Source organism: Hippichthys cyanospilos, chromosome 17 (assembly GCF_059441005.1).
Source record: "Hippichthys cyanospilos isolate Australia breed blue-spotted pipefish chromosome 17, RoL_Hcya_1.0, whole genome shotgun sequence".
NCBI lineage: Eukaryota > Metazoa > Chordata > Actinopteri > Syngnathiformes > Syngnathidae > Hippichthys > Hippichthys cyanospilos.
This window is the reverse complement of record NC_142385.1, coordinates 15,724,466-15,739,394: the sequence shown is the minus strand read 5'-3', so window position 1 is coordinate 15,739,394 and position 14,929 is coordinate 15,724,466. Positions and strand designations below refer to the sequence as shown.

Below are 14,929 nucleotides of genomic sequence, written 5' to 3'. Positions count from 1 at the left end.
TGTCCATTATGACGTTTTTGGCTGATAACGATTATTATTTTTGGGTGAGTTCTTGATATAAAAAAATACAATTGTATGAATACCTCAAATTTGATCCTTCATAACATTGACAAAAGAGAAAAACACAAAAGAGATCAAACCTTACCTTGACTTTTGACAGGGTTTCTACAGGTTAGTCTGAAAGCGAAAAAAATCATTTCAAGTGTATCCAAAAAATTAAAAAAGAAGTCCATTTTTATTTAGACTAGAAACATTTCTGACCAACAAAATTGTTAAATGCTGACCACAAATGAGATGTTTTTTCTCTTTTTTGGAAAAATGTCTTTATACTGTGCATCTTCAGAAAAAACGAGTAGCTTGCGCGTACACACAAACACGCACACGCTTGTCACCGGTCACCCTCTTTGATTAATATCAGCTGCTTTCATAACTTAAAATAATTTAAATAAAAAAAGGGCACGAAAATGATGATGATGATGATGAAGATGTCAGTGGTTATGTGCCAATAGTTTTTTTTTTTTTTTAAGACGATGCCAAATCTGATATTTGGTCAAATAAAATCAGCCATCCATCTGTGTCTATTATAGAAGTAGTGCTTTGGTGCCAAGCAACTCTACTGAAGTGAGGGGAGGGGCTTCATTGAGTCTCATAGAAAAAAAAGTGCTTTGCCGCCATCTACAGGCGAGTAAAAGCCTTGTGGAGGTTTGCATTATAGCGTGGCTCACTGGGGGTCAGAGGTCAAGGCGGGGAGTCCCACAGGAAGGCGTCATTGCGCAAGACTTGCGCCAGCTTGCGATTGAAAGGCGCGTAGAAGTGGCGTAAGATGTGTTGCGTGGCGGGCAGCATCGGGCCCAGGTTCTTGTCGGCGGGTCTCCTGCTGTTGGAGGCGGGGCTTCTGTTCAGCTCCGACTCCATTGGCTGGCTCAGTGGCCCTAATTTACAAATGAGACCATTCAAGATGATTTTTTTAACATTTCTGTTCACCTTGTGTTCTTTTTTTTAACACAAAGCCGTTTAAAAATGAACTGCATTTTTATCCAATTGCCACTAGAGGGTAGTGTTGCTCTACCTACTTATAGTATTCATTGTTCAAGCCCTTTTGTTGGGCAAAAATAGAATAAGTATTGTGGAAAAATAAAAACGAAAATAAAGTCTGGGTTTGTAGTTATTATTTGATTAAAAAAAATCATGTATTCTTCCTAAAATTGCGAATTGCATTGGATACTGTATGTCCATTTAGCTTAATGCTAACAATGCAAAACACTATAGATGGGCTAACAAATAGCATCAGTTCATGTACAGTAATTTAATGTCGATATATGTGCATTGGCATATATTCTTTATCCTATGTGAAGCACGACTTTTAAGATGGTCTATTTTGATTTGCAATAGCCCCCCCCCCAAAAAAAAAAAAAAAATACAAAAACAAAAAAAACAGGCCCACTCACCCAGGCCCAGGAAGTCCAAGACGGTGCGCATGGTGGACTTCCTGTTGGAGGCGTGGTCCTCCAGCCTGAGCACCAGGATCTGCTCGTGCCCAAACACACTCAGCCAGTCCAGCAGATAGACCGCGTACAGGCCCACCTGCAATCGCACCTGCGCACAAAAAAGTTGATTTGTCACGTTCAAATGTTGCTTTTGATTTTCTTATTACTTCTAGGAGTCTATTTTAGTAAAGTCATGTCACCCCATTCCTGTGAATGTCCTCGTTATTTTCAACGGCTCCTTGTAATTACATCGTAGGCCGCCAGAGGTCAACAGATGACAGTTTGAGACACTGTGTGCGCTTGAAAAATTAAATAAAATGGATAGTTAACTTTTACAGTACTTTTACGTTTAAGTTTCTCATTTTGTGTGTGTGTGTGTGTGTGTGTGTGTGTGTGTGTGTGTGTGTGTGTGTGTGTGTGTGTTTTAACATCGTTTTATGAATTTCCGGGACTATTATAAAATACTCTAGTTCAAAGTAAATTTTTTAAAAATATTTTTTAATATTGAGTAAAATATAGGTTCAAGTCAGCTCTTTTGACCGTTTCATCCAAAAAAAAATGTGCATTTATCACGTTTAAATATTGCGTTTGATTTTCTATGACTTGTCTGATTCTCTTTGAGTGAAATAGTGTAATCCTGTTCCTATTCTTTGTTTTTTTTTATGTTTTTTTTAATATGCTTTTCAAACGTGAAGCCTTTGTTAGAGCCCCTACCCCTGACGTGCTTGTGTTTTTGTTAAGCACTTTTTAAAAATTGTCCTTGGAAAAAAAAGGTCATATTTGAGATAAATAACGACTCAAGTAATGCATTTTTTACTAGTCAGGTCTGTTGCGATCATGAGCACGTTTTTGTGTAGCACTCCCTCCACTGGCCACAAACGGCTACTGCATTTCAAGATGCGCACTCCTTGCAGGGGTCAAGGGTCAAAAGCAAGATGGCCGCAACGTTTGGAGCCAACTGAAATCACTTTGGAGAGATAATGTATTTTTTTGAAGGATTCTTTGACATTCTGTCGTATTTTCAAGCTTAAAATGTGATTTGGAAGAGTTTATGCGTTATCAATATATCTGCCATTTAGCAAGGATGATCGGATTCTGGAGCTGAACAAGCAAACAAATGGTGAGTAAATTAATGTATTGAATCACTGTTTGAGACATGAACCTGTTTTGGAATGATTGACTAAATTATGGGAAAATGGCAGCTTTAAAAAAAGTCCTTTTTATCAGGTTTATGAGGTTTGGAAATGAACATTTTGCAATACTTTTGCTGTTTACCTGCTTAAAAAAAACACATCTTTTTATCAGGTTTGCGCAATAGTGTGGTTTGTAAATAAACATTTTGCAATCTTTTTATCTCCTGTCACATCCAATCCACAAAGCGCGTAGCTGTCACGCCACTCTCAAAACAGGTCACTCAAAACAAGTACTGATATTTATTTCATTATTTTTCAAGTGTTTTTCTAAGTACTTCTAGTACTGCTTTAGGTAATCAAATAATAAAGTACATGATTACTTCAGGTAACCAAATTAATCAATTGCATTTGGTAACTAAGTACTAGCCACAATTATTCATAAAATAATGAATTACTTAGGCAATCGATTGCCTCAGGTAATTACTTTCTGTAAGACTTTTGCACTTAAAATGTTTCAGTTAGTGAAGAAATCTAAACGATACATTTACTAAAGTAATTGATTACTAAAGTAATTGATTACTTTAGTACGCAATTACCTAAAAAAAATTAAAAAATGTATACCAGCCACAGATACTGAAGTAAAAAAAAAAAAGGGCCGATCAATTGAGTTAACCCCGAAGTGGGCCAGTGGGGGGGCGGGGCTAAGGTGCAACTCACGGGCATGGCGTTGTTGACGCTGGTGTTGTAGACGCAAGAGCGAAGCGTCGCGTCGGCCAGGCAGCCGTCCAACACCTGCAGCGACTCGGAAACCTTCTCGTGAAAATCCTCCGCCGATTTGTTGGCCATGCCGAAGTACAGGTAGTCCGAGTACAGCCTGAATACACCAGACGCCGTTCCGTTAATCGGCTAATCGTTGATTTTGCTCGGTCGAACTAGAATACGCATTTGAGGTATCATTTGTCTCCACTTGGGGTCACCATCCTCCAGTTCTAAATTTGTGACTGCGTGTGTGTAGCTTTAAAAGGCGGGGCTTGCACTGCTGAGTGATACGGCCCCAGTATTTTTACCATTTTTACCATACACGTTGCCGGGGCGTACCTTTCCACCGGGTCCCTGAGCATGACGATGAATCGGGCGTGGGGCTGCAGGGCGTGCACAAAGTCCTGGATGAGGAAGGGCGGCTCCCCCCCGCTGCTGCTGTTGTCGTAGAAGTACACCCAGGCGTTGTTGTCCCACATGGTGGACGCGCTAGCTTCACCTGCCGAGCGCAAAGTGGACCCGTGGGAGTTTTTGTGCGACGGATTTGGCTCCGGTCATGCAAAGCGAAAGGCCGGCTCGTGCGCTCGCACATGGAAAGTTGAAGGCGGCCGTGCGGCAAACGGCCGTTCCAAACTGCGCCGCCACTCCGGCCAGAAATTCTCACTCGGGAACGCCGTTTGAATACTGATCGGGTGATTTAGCGCCTTACTCGGGATTATTCCTTTCAAGCGAGAAACAAAACAGGCTAGCGCTCAATAGTTGCGACGCAATCTCTTTGGGGCTAGCTCGGATAAGGCTAAGCGCCGAAGCGCTACTCGTAGACTGCTATCAAGCTGCTTATTTAGTTGATTGGCTGGTTTGTCAATTCCTTGTTTAGTGGTGAGTTTGACTAATAAGTTGCGCTATTTCAGTGTTAGGTGGGTCCTTGGTCAATCAATTGCCTGGTTGTTTGCTTCTTAATTGCTATCTTAATTGGTTAGAAACTAGCTCGTTGCTAGCCTGCTTCAATAGAAGCTAAGTAGTTACTATTGCTTGGTTTGAATCTAGCTAGTTGCTTAGTTTCTCTCCTGTTTGATTAGAGGTTAGTTGGGTGGTTGGTTAATTATTTGCTGGTTTAGTAGATCATTAGGTACTTGGTGGCTAGCATGGTTAATTCTTAGGCTGCTTCATTTGAGGCCCGTAAGTTGTTTAGTTGTTAATATGCCTAATTAAAAGCTAATAGCTAATAGTTAATAGCTAGTTTCCCTGGTTTGAAGCTCGTTGCTTATTTGGTTTAAATATTTTGCGCGAAAGCACGGCGGCACCTCACCGATAATGACGTCGGGCCGAGCGGGCGTCCCGCTATCGTTGGCCGCCTGGGTGCCTTGGATGAGGTGAGCGGCTTGGTCGAACAAATCCAGGTAGTCCTCCACCGGGTAGCGGTCGTGGAAACCCTCGCTCAGACGGATGATCCCTGCAGGGGAAAGTCACAAATAAGAAAGCGTGCATCCATGCGGCTAAATGCTAACGCCAACACCGTCTCGCTCGACTGTGCTTTTGTGCATCTATTAAAGGGCCAATGTGGATGCTTTACTAATGGGCGGGAAAATGTCTTCCCGTCCGAGCCAATGTGCCCTAATTACGGTACGCTAGGTAAAATACGCCAATAATGAGCCTGGCCGGGCGTCGCCGTACGACACCTCGTTCTACTTAGTGGGAGGAAAAAAAAAGAACTCTGGGAAAATATTCCCCAGCTGCATCATTATTCCAAGTGTCACATGCTGCTCGCTAGGTGGGATGGCGCCGCGCGACACGGAACGCTGCGCGTATTTTTTTTTTTTTCCGTCTTGCTTTGTTTCATCTCGTTGCTTTTTGATCATCGTGCAGGATTTTTTTTTCCCACTAACGGATATGCTGAGCGGCATCGGCGTCACGACTGAAAATCAAGGCCGGGAACACCATGTATAATATATTTTCGCTTTCCTCAATGCTTTGATCGTTGCGTAACTCCTAATATTGAGGAGTTATTGTATTACGAATCCATATTTCCTATTGAAATAGGAATGCTTGTGCCAGTCAGAAAAAAACAACTTTTTTTTCTAATAAAAATAGCATTCTACCATATATACAAATACTGTATATGAAAAAGAGTTCTATATCTTTGCAGAGGATAAAGAAGATATGTCATGCAATTTGCCTGCGTGTTACTCATAGGAAATAAGAATTTCTAACTCTGCTGATGCTATTCATTGTTGTTTGAAGTGTGGAATACGGAGACGTCTTTTTTTTAACGTTAAGTTTGACGTTTCAGCATGACTAAAAGATGAATAATGCTCTGTTGCAACTTTGCTATGACTACAAAATAATATGAGTGTGAGTCATAGAGATAAGAGGCAATGTTTATCCCTCCTATATGAAGTCAGGATTGCATGGGGAATGATCAATGACTTAATTAGGTTTTGCGAGCGTCATCAAGGGTGCAGTCAAAAGACTTTTTGGGCCCAGCCCTGCAATATAACAACAATGAGCCAAAAAATCTTCTCGGAAAATGAGTCCAAGCTCTTATATTTGCTTGAAAGCAGCTCGAGGAGCACACGTTCAAAAACTGCTGGTCTTCAAGGCGGTCATTGCAGATGCCGTTAGCGTTCCCTTCAAGATGCTACAACTCAATTTGAGAGGCTAGCGTGCAATTTGCTGCCATGTTGCGCACAGATAGATACATTCAACCCAAATAGTTGGGTCAAATTTGGGTGTTGTTTTGGTGAGTTACAAATTTGCGTTGAGTCTTGAAGGAATGAGCCGCAAAACAACGTAATTTTGGTTGAAATAACCCAAAGTGAGTCAGAAAGATGCTAACACAACTTCTTGGTCTGTTTTATGTTTTTCTTTCCAAGAAAGTTGCTCATTTCTGTTGCGAAATTACCCACATAACAACCCACTTTTTGTTTGTTTTTATTGATTAATCAAGTCCAACTTTTTGGGCTGAGTGAGAGTTTGGGCTAAATCCCTAATTGGATTATTTTCTTAAAAATATCATTTTTTTCCGATAAATCCACCCAAGAATTATAAATATACAGTATATTTGTTGCCCAATGCTTTGGATTAAATGTGTAACCCAGAAAGTTGCGTTGGTTTCTTTTTGACCCAATTTGTCTTATTTTTGGCCCACCTTTTTTTAAATGAATTTTGATGCACTCCATTTTTTTTTAACCCCTACTACTTTATACTTTTTTCTTATTCTTGGTACTGTTGAATATACATATATATATTTTTTTTTTGGTTGAACAAAAAAACAACTCTGGCTGTATTTAAAAAAAAAAAAAAAAAAGTCATTACCAGTAATTATCTGCGATTTAAATTTAGGCAGTCGTAAGGCGCATCTGGCCGACTCACCAAAGCGCTTGCGGGTCCACCAGTGCGGTTCTTTGAAGGTGGAGAACTTGACGTCGGGGTGTAGCCGCAGGCGGTCGTAAAGATCGGTGGTGCCGCACTTGGGCTGTCCGATAATGTAGAAATACGGCAGGCAGCGGATGCGGTAAAGTTTCCCGTCGCGGCTGGACAAGTGCTTTCGGAAAGTGCTCCTCAAGTTCTGGAAGACGGCGCGGAAGCTACGCGCGTAGCGCGCGTACAGGTTGCCGCCGTACGGGTCGGCGCTGACGTTGCCGGCGTACTCGTCGTACCAGCACGGGTTGCGGAAACCCGGGAGGAATTGCTGGGGGATCACCGAGAACATCTGGAAAGACCAAACAAAAATTCAAGAAGTTTGCAAGAAAATGCTTTGCTGGAGTTTTTTGTTTGTGTCCGTAGATTTTTCAATTTGTGCGAATTTGTGCGGTCTGACGTTTTGTTTGACAGAAAATTGTGCGCAATAGGACGTTATGCTTTCAAGGAATCTTTTGGACCTGCGCCAAGGACAAAACAACGAGATTAGTGCTAAAGGCGTGCGAGCAACGCTATCGTCAGATGTGACGGCAGTGCTATGTTACAGACGTGTTTTTATGTGACTGTTCAATAGATAATGTCAATTTTTAATGTTTGCCCGTTCTACGGTGTAAAATGTTGGCGGGACGTGTGAATGAAAGCATCCGTGTTTCACCAAGCTTTATGATCGCGTGCATATGCCAAAATATCGCAATAAATAACAGAGTCATCGTGTAAACAAGGACGGACTCGGACGTTGGTTCAGTCCACCCGCTTCTTTTATTTAGACAGTTTTTTATTACAGCCAGCAGAAGGTGCTGCAGGTGCTGCATTTACCATTGTTCGTAGCCATAACAAACATGGCCGCCTCCGGAGAAGTGCCACCCCTCATGTAATATAATTTCATGATAACTAGACTGATTATATTTAAAACATCACGTCAACAACACATTTCCATATTTCCAACCTTTTAATGGATTCTTTTTTGATGAAAACCGATCAAAATCTAACACACTCATAATTCAATTTTATAAGAGCCACAATACTTTTGGCCTTCATTTTTCTGCCAAAAAAAGTACACCTTATATTTGAGGAATGCCAACTTGAGGTATTCCAGACAACTCTGGCATTCGGGTCACATTGCAGATTGTCTCTTGATCAAAGGCCTAACAAAGCCCAGCGCCAGCTCCTCCAAACGCAATTAACGGGCAGATACGTCGAGCGCGGGATATCGATCGTCCCGCGTGGCCCCCGCGCTCTTTTTCATTAGCCCGTCGGACGAGAAATGAGTTATGTCGCAAACGGCCGGGGCAGAAGTCGTTATCGTTGGAATTAAGCGCCAATCTAAGACGGCGGGGACACTGCGGACGACCTGCGATGACTTTCACCTTTTACTTTTTTGCGTTGGCCACCGTTTCTTGGGTTTGAGGCGTCTGTCAGCTTCTGTGTCAAATGTTCCATTTCTTATGACGAAATTTGCTATCCAATAGCTTCCATTAGAAAGCATTACGATTACTAAGCGTCGTTTAGTGTGAGAAATTGAGCCCGGTTTCGCCTTGTTCTCGTTCCCAAACTCGTGAGATGTTTCGCCTCGTCGGATTCGCGCCTCGTCGCCAGCGTCCCTCCCGAGTCGACCCACAAAAGCTCGCGAAAACCTCGCGAGGGTGACGCCAGGGAGACCTGGATCCGGGACGCGCCGGACGCGGTTACTCACGTGTCGCTCAGCGCGAAGCAGATCCTTGAGCTCCGGCAGCCGCCGCCCACCGCCGAAGTCCACCTTGGACGCCAGGGACTCGACCAGCAGCCGAAGCTGGGCGCAGTCCTTTCCCGCCGTCAGGTTGGAGGCGGCGGCTCCCGGGGGGTGGACCAAATGCTGATGCGGCGACGGCGTGAGCGCCAGGTCCCTCCTGTCCCCCGACAGGACGTAGGAGGCCATGACCAGCAAGGTGACGGCCGCCCCGAGGAGGACCCCGCACAGACGGAGCTTCCGGGGGGCGCCCCGCCTCCGGGGGAGCTCGGGCTTCACCTGCAGCACGGCCAACAGGTTCATGGGCGCCCGCTCCACCTGCAGCAGCAGCGGGCCCTTGCGATAGTCCTCACCCCCCGAGTCCAACAGGGTGTACTTGTAGTCCGTGCGGGTCACCGTCCGCGACTGCTGCCCGCCGCCGGCGGCGGCGGCCCACAGTTTGGAGGCTAGGCCCGTGTCCATGATGGGGCGGAGAAAAGACGCCGCCTCATCCGCTCACGCCTCCCTGCCAGGAAGAGAAAGCGGCCTTGATTCATCTTTTTCTTACGCGTAATAACGTAAGGCACGTCGGTGGAAACCGCGGCGCGTACCGGGGCAGGAAGTTGCGGCCTTTCTGCCTGCTTCGCAAATTCCACGCGCAATGACTCACTCGAAAATTGCGAAAGATTCACCTCGGTTCACTGATTTAGTTAGCGCAAAAGCACAATTTCAGTGGAAATTGGAACTTCTGTAAAGTCGAAGATGACTTGACGTGTGAATTTCAACATTTTATTTGGATTGAGATTACACTAGTTCCCCTATTCCAGTGTCAGTCTAATATCTGGAAATGGAACCCACCAAATCAGGGCTTAGCAGTTTTGAAATCAGAAGTAATGTTCAATTTGTCATGTACGGTAATACGAATACAAGACCGTTTCAAATGGATTTCTAACATCCGGAATGAAATCCGAGCGGAAATGATCAAACCGAGTCTACGTCTGATGTCTGGACTCAAATAAATTGGATTGAGTTACTCATTGATGATCTTATGGATGATACCATCTAATATGTGAGTAGGCAGAAATGAGCTTGGATGATGGCCCGGTCGAACATCTGGAATGAAATCGTGGCTTCCAATTTTGGGCTCATATTTGGGCTCGTTTTGGCCATGCAAACTCTCAAGGCCTCTCCTATTGGAGGAAAAGTGGCCCCTCGTCGCATATGGACGCGGCGATAAGGAAACGTGGGACGGATTTCAAGGGGAGAGCATCCAATCTAACAAAGCCAGGCGGGATTATATCATCAGAAAACCGTATTCCTCACGCGGACCAAGAGTCGGGAATGGGCGGGGAGAAGGAATCCTTTTATTCTACGGGAGAGAAAATGTTTCCAGATAATGGAGGTCAGCCACGGCACGGCTGTGTCGACGTGATGTCGTGCCGTTACACCTGTGCTCGTTCGTCAGGCGATAAGAGGCGCCCCCCCCCCCCCCCCCCCCCAACTACAGGTGCACCCCCATCCCCGCCTTATCTGTGGATCCTCGCTCATTTACCTCGCCATCTCGCCACATCAACGCGGGTGTGCAGGCAGAGGAATAACAAGTACCACCCCGGCCCCCACACTCGCACACACACACACACACACACTTCGCCCCCTCCCATCCACGACAAAAGAGGCTTTTAACGCTCTAACGAGCAGGTAAAAAGTGGTCAGATGGGATTTTTCAGGCAGGGCAGAGGGGATCACCGTTTTATACACCAGCGGTTCTCAAGGTGGGGTCCGCGGACCTACAGGGGGTCCGTGAAATCATTTGGAACTTATAGTTGCTCTTAAAACAGTTACAGATTTGTGTCTTGTTTTGCTCAGTGTTTATTTTTTGCCGCAGCCTCTGGCCGCCGTTGATAGAGCATTTTGTGGCGGGGAGCATTTGCTGTCGCTGCGCAGGCGTTGTTCCTTCTCTTTGCGACATCTGGCCCACCAGTGTCTGTGAGTTGACTTTTCTTTGTTGTCATTTAAATGCCTCATCTTTGTTGTCGTTTATATGCACAAAATGAGTCGTTTGTTGGTCCAACTTGTGACAATTCCTGTAGACAACATGCTAGCTAATGTTAGTGTTTATCTTTGGTCTGGCTTCTCCTGGTGACGTTCTACAGTCGAGTTGAATCTTAAGTTGTACGTTTGTTAGGAATAAAATTCTAATAAGAATTGCATCTTCAATTTCATTTTTAACCCTTGTGCAGTATTGTGTCCTTTTTTTAACAAATTCATCCACAACATTCTGGCAGTATTTATGACAAAGGGACTGTTAAGTGGTCATGCCAACTTTGACGTGTCAGCATCTGAGAGAAATTTCAGCTCCTATTGTCTTCTTTCATTTCTTTCCCTTTGATGTGAAATATGCCAATGTTCACTTGTGAAATAATTGTCAGCTGTTTGTTTCAAGTAATGCATTATTTTCCTTGATATATGTCAAGTGACAAATAGAATAATTAACATTCACTGCCAGTAAAAATGGATATTTGACGTCTAAAGCCGGCATTGGCAGTGAATGAGTTCAATATGCATCTGCAAAGTGATTGTCGGTCGTTTGACGAAACCGGCAGATGAAAAACGTTGCGGTATTCATCTTTTTTTATTTTTTTGAGCGATGAGTGTAAATGGCGCGTTTTAAGTGTGTAAACAAAGGAAATCAATTTCCACTAAGGCGTCAAATGAGGCGAGCGACCGAGCCGCCGAGCCGAGCGTGAAATTAATCGGAGGAAAAACAGCCGCCAATTGGATTTCCTCCTGTCACGCACTTGAGACGTTATGTGCATGCCGGGCCTCTCGGTGGCGATGTCACAGGACGCGTGCGTACTAGTTGGTTCCAAATAATTGACATTTGATAAGGGACAAACGCAAAAAAAGGGGCGGAGCTACCTCTAACGTGCAAAGGAAGCTTGGGGAAGCCCTCGTGATATTTTTGGACTCCTCTAGATAGCAGGCAAAATTAAATACATTTCATCTGCAGTGGTCCTTAATTTTAAAGCAAGAGCGCCATCTAGAGAAGCGAAAAATGTTCCAGGTGCTTCATAAAGCTTCGTTTCCCATCACGGGGAGCTTCATGGTCACCCTCTTTTTTTATTCTGTGATTTTTATTTTTTTTGTATTGTTGGACACTTTGAGTACAACACAGTAGAAAGTCTACACACCCCCCGTTCTATTTTTAATAATTAAAAGACAAAAAAAAAAAAAAGTAACGATTTTTGACACACGCTAAGGCAGAAATTCCACGGGCATCTTCATTGGTGGCCTCTTGGTAGTTGAGCAGGATTATGTAGGCTATCGCTACCCCGCTATTCGATGCATATTGGCATCTCAGGTGGCTTCCCCGGCTCCTGCTAATCTTTTATTCATCTTTTGGTCTCGGTTGAGGCGGACGCAAGAAAGCCAACGGGGATGTTTGACTGCGTAAACAATCGCGAGAGCTTAAAAAAAAGTTTTTTCAAGGATGCATGCAAAATAATGCAGCCGTTTCTTCCCATGAATAATTGATCAGGCTCAACTCTTTATAGCCCGCGTCCAACTTTAGAACAGGAATTAGCCGAAGAAATTCTGGCAAGTTGTGTTTGAAGTCACATGACCGCAGGTTTGTGACTATTTGCGTAACCGTTGCAGATTTGCTCTTTGGACACCAGCAGAAGCACAGAAACGGGATGCTTCACGCGTGACCAGCAGGTACTGGAATATGTCAAGATTTATCTTATTTTTTTCAGTCATCCTCAAACATTGAAATGATATATCGTAAGAGTTGACCATTTTCTTGCTAAAATGTCCCAATACTATAAAAAAAGAGCTGTAAACATCCTTAAAGTAAAATGAAAAGGAAGCTTGAAGGAAACGGGTGAAAATTCCATGGAAATGGCTCACATCAAAGACACGCAGTCACAACATCATTGGAGCCAGCTGCCCGACCCTAATCACATGTTTTACGCTTTTCCGACACACACAAACCACACACATGGCTTTTCTATCCTAGTGGGGATATCTTATTGACAATGCCATTTTCTAGTCCTTACCCCAAACCTCCACACTAACCTCAACCAAAATCCAATTCAAGCTTCCTCTTTTCTCCAAAGTGTCCTCACGATGTCGGAAAAAATCTCAAATTACACCCAAAAGCAAGTATTGACCCTCTAAAAGAGGTCTGAACTTGTGAGGGCCTTTCTAAATGTTCTCTCGATTCCAAAATGTCCTCACTTTGCTGGTAAAAAAAGTGGTCCTCAGAATTATAGCGGCATGAATACACAAATAAACTGTGAGGACATTCACTGACCTGATGCATTTGCTAACCTTTAAGCTAAAATGCAATTCAATGCTATAGTCCAAAAGCAAGTCTTGACCTTCAGAAAAACTAGTTGTGTCCACCAAAATGGTCCCCACAAGTCCAAATGGTCCCTGCAACCGCTGTGAAACCTTCACCTTGTAGCAAAAAATGGTACACACACCCTTGCTGGTTCTCTCGTAGTGGGGACATTCACCAAAATGGTCCCCATGGGTCCAAATGAACACAATGAAACCCAGGAGTTGGTCCCCACCTTGTAGCAAAAAGGACACACACACACACACACACGCACGCACGCACGCATTGCGTAAGAAAATGTTGTGGTCATTTCCCAACATGCATTTTTGAGTTATTGTGGTTTGTATGATTCGTATTATTATCGTCAACATTGCATTTTTACAAGTTCCCCATAAGTTTGTGACATGGGAGAATTCACAAGATGCCCTGTGAGCAGTGATGGGAAAACGAAGCTTCATAAAGCATTTTTTACTCCACTGGATGGTGCTCTTGGTTTTGCAGTGACATTTAAATGCATTAAATTTGCATGCATTAAATTTTCATTGCCTCTTTGCGCTAAGACTGCCATCCACAGCAGTCAAAAAATACCACATGCTTTATGAAGCTTCATTTCTTTTCTTTTCAAATTAAGAGTGGATGAATTGGAAGATGAAGCATGTTATTGCTAAGTTGGGTTGGTGCTACTCCTTTTGAATGGCGTTGAATAAAATCAACTCTGTTACGTAAATTTAATTGCGTGCGTGCATATTTTCCAAATATGCCAATCAGTGCAATTCTTTGCTTACCCCCAGCAAACCCGAGCCCCCACGCCAAGGCTTATTTAAAATCAATCATTCCTGTGTTTAAGCACGCGTGTAAGGTCTAAAAGAGGCACACAATGCGTGTGTGTGAGTGTGTGGGCAGAGGGGGGGCTCCTGGGAACTGCCCCCCCAAAAAACAAGCGGTGACTTATCGTGCGACTTATCATTGGCCCATTTGACGGGTCTCCAGCTGCACACGCACACACATGGAAGTTTGGTGCGTGCGCGTGAAAGGGGGCCGTTATGTGCCGCGTGCCTGTGGAGCGGGGCGCCCGCAAAACTTTTCCAGCCGGCGTCAGACTCGGGCACGGCAAAGCCAGGGAAACGTGCACGCAAAAGCGCGGCCAAAAACGTCAGCGAGGCGCGAAAGCCGCGTGAAACGTACCATTTGTCGCCGGCGGGCCGTCGCGCGGCCGCCGGGGTCCGGCAAGTTGGCGCCCGGCTCCGGATTCCCATTCCCACCGGGACTTTGGCCTCAGAGACGGGAGCTGATCCGAAGCGACGGGATTGCGCGAAAGCACGCCGCTGATCCTGATGGTTTTGTCTCGCCTTCCTTGCTTGCTGCCCGTCTGCGATGTGAACGCTGACAGGCTCGCTCGCTCGCTGATTCTCTCTCTGCCTCCTCTGTGATGGGAGGGGGAGCGGGTGGGGGCAGGCAGGGGCAGCCCCCCCATCGGCGAGACCCCCCCCGCACCTCCCTCCACATACGTCATGATATTACATACCTTTTCCATCATTCACAATGCATGTTTTCATGTGCTTTTAAAGGAGAAACAGCTAAAAAAGCATTCACACCCACTACTGAAATGACGGAAACTTAGTTGTTAGTAGGTTGGTTAGTTAGTTGCTTGTTAATTGTTAGTGCTTATAAACCAATGAAGGAGATACTACTGAAATTACACACACTAGTGAAAGTCTTTTACATGCAAAAACACCCACAAACTACCACTGAATACAAACACAACTGAAATCCTCTCACAGCAACTACTGCTTTTGAAACATCACTAAAACACTTTCATACATTACTGAAACAAAGACAACTGAAATCCTCTCACAGACTCTACTGCTTTTGAAACACCACTAAAACACTTTCATACATTACTGAAACAAACATTATTGAAATGCTCACAGGACCACTGAAAAAGCATTCACGCACACGACTGAAACGACGGAAAGAAATTATTCATAATTATAAACCACTGAAAGAGATACTACTGAAATTACGCACACTAGTGAGAGTCTCTTACATGCACTTTTGAAGCACACACACACTACCAAAACAC

The 14,929-nt window shown here is 44.4% G+C and overlaps 1 protein-coding gene across 2 annotated transcripts; it reads right to left on the bottom strand.

The window, feature by feature from the left end:
• Positions 1-216: 216 nt before the first annotated feature.
• Positions 217-14,253, bottom strand: LOC148409959 (carbohydrate sulfotransferase 15-like). 2 transcript variants are annotated; one of them, XM_088439336.1, is made up of 8 exons: positions 14,032-14,253; positions 8,493-9,030; positions 6,752-7,091; positions 4,689-4,832; positions 3,719-3,878; positions 3,338-3,494; positions 1,449-1,596; positions 217-932 (listed from the first exon to the last, which is right to left on the bottom strand). In XM_088439336.1, the coding sequence occupies exons 2-8, from the start codon at positions 8,985-8,987 to the stop codon at positions 739-741; spliced, it is 1,638 nt and encodes a 545-aa protein (XP_088295462.1). In that variant the 5' UTR covers positions 8,988-9,030; positions 14,032-14,253; the 3' UTR covers positions 217-738. The 2 variants fall into 2 exon arrangements, with proteins under 2 accessions (XP_088295462.1, XP_088295463.1); XM_088439337.1 differs by lacking the exon at positions 14,032-14,253 and having other exon boundaries at positions 8,493-8,804; positions 8,879-8,999.
• Positions 14,254-14,929: the final 676 nt, after the last annotated feature.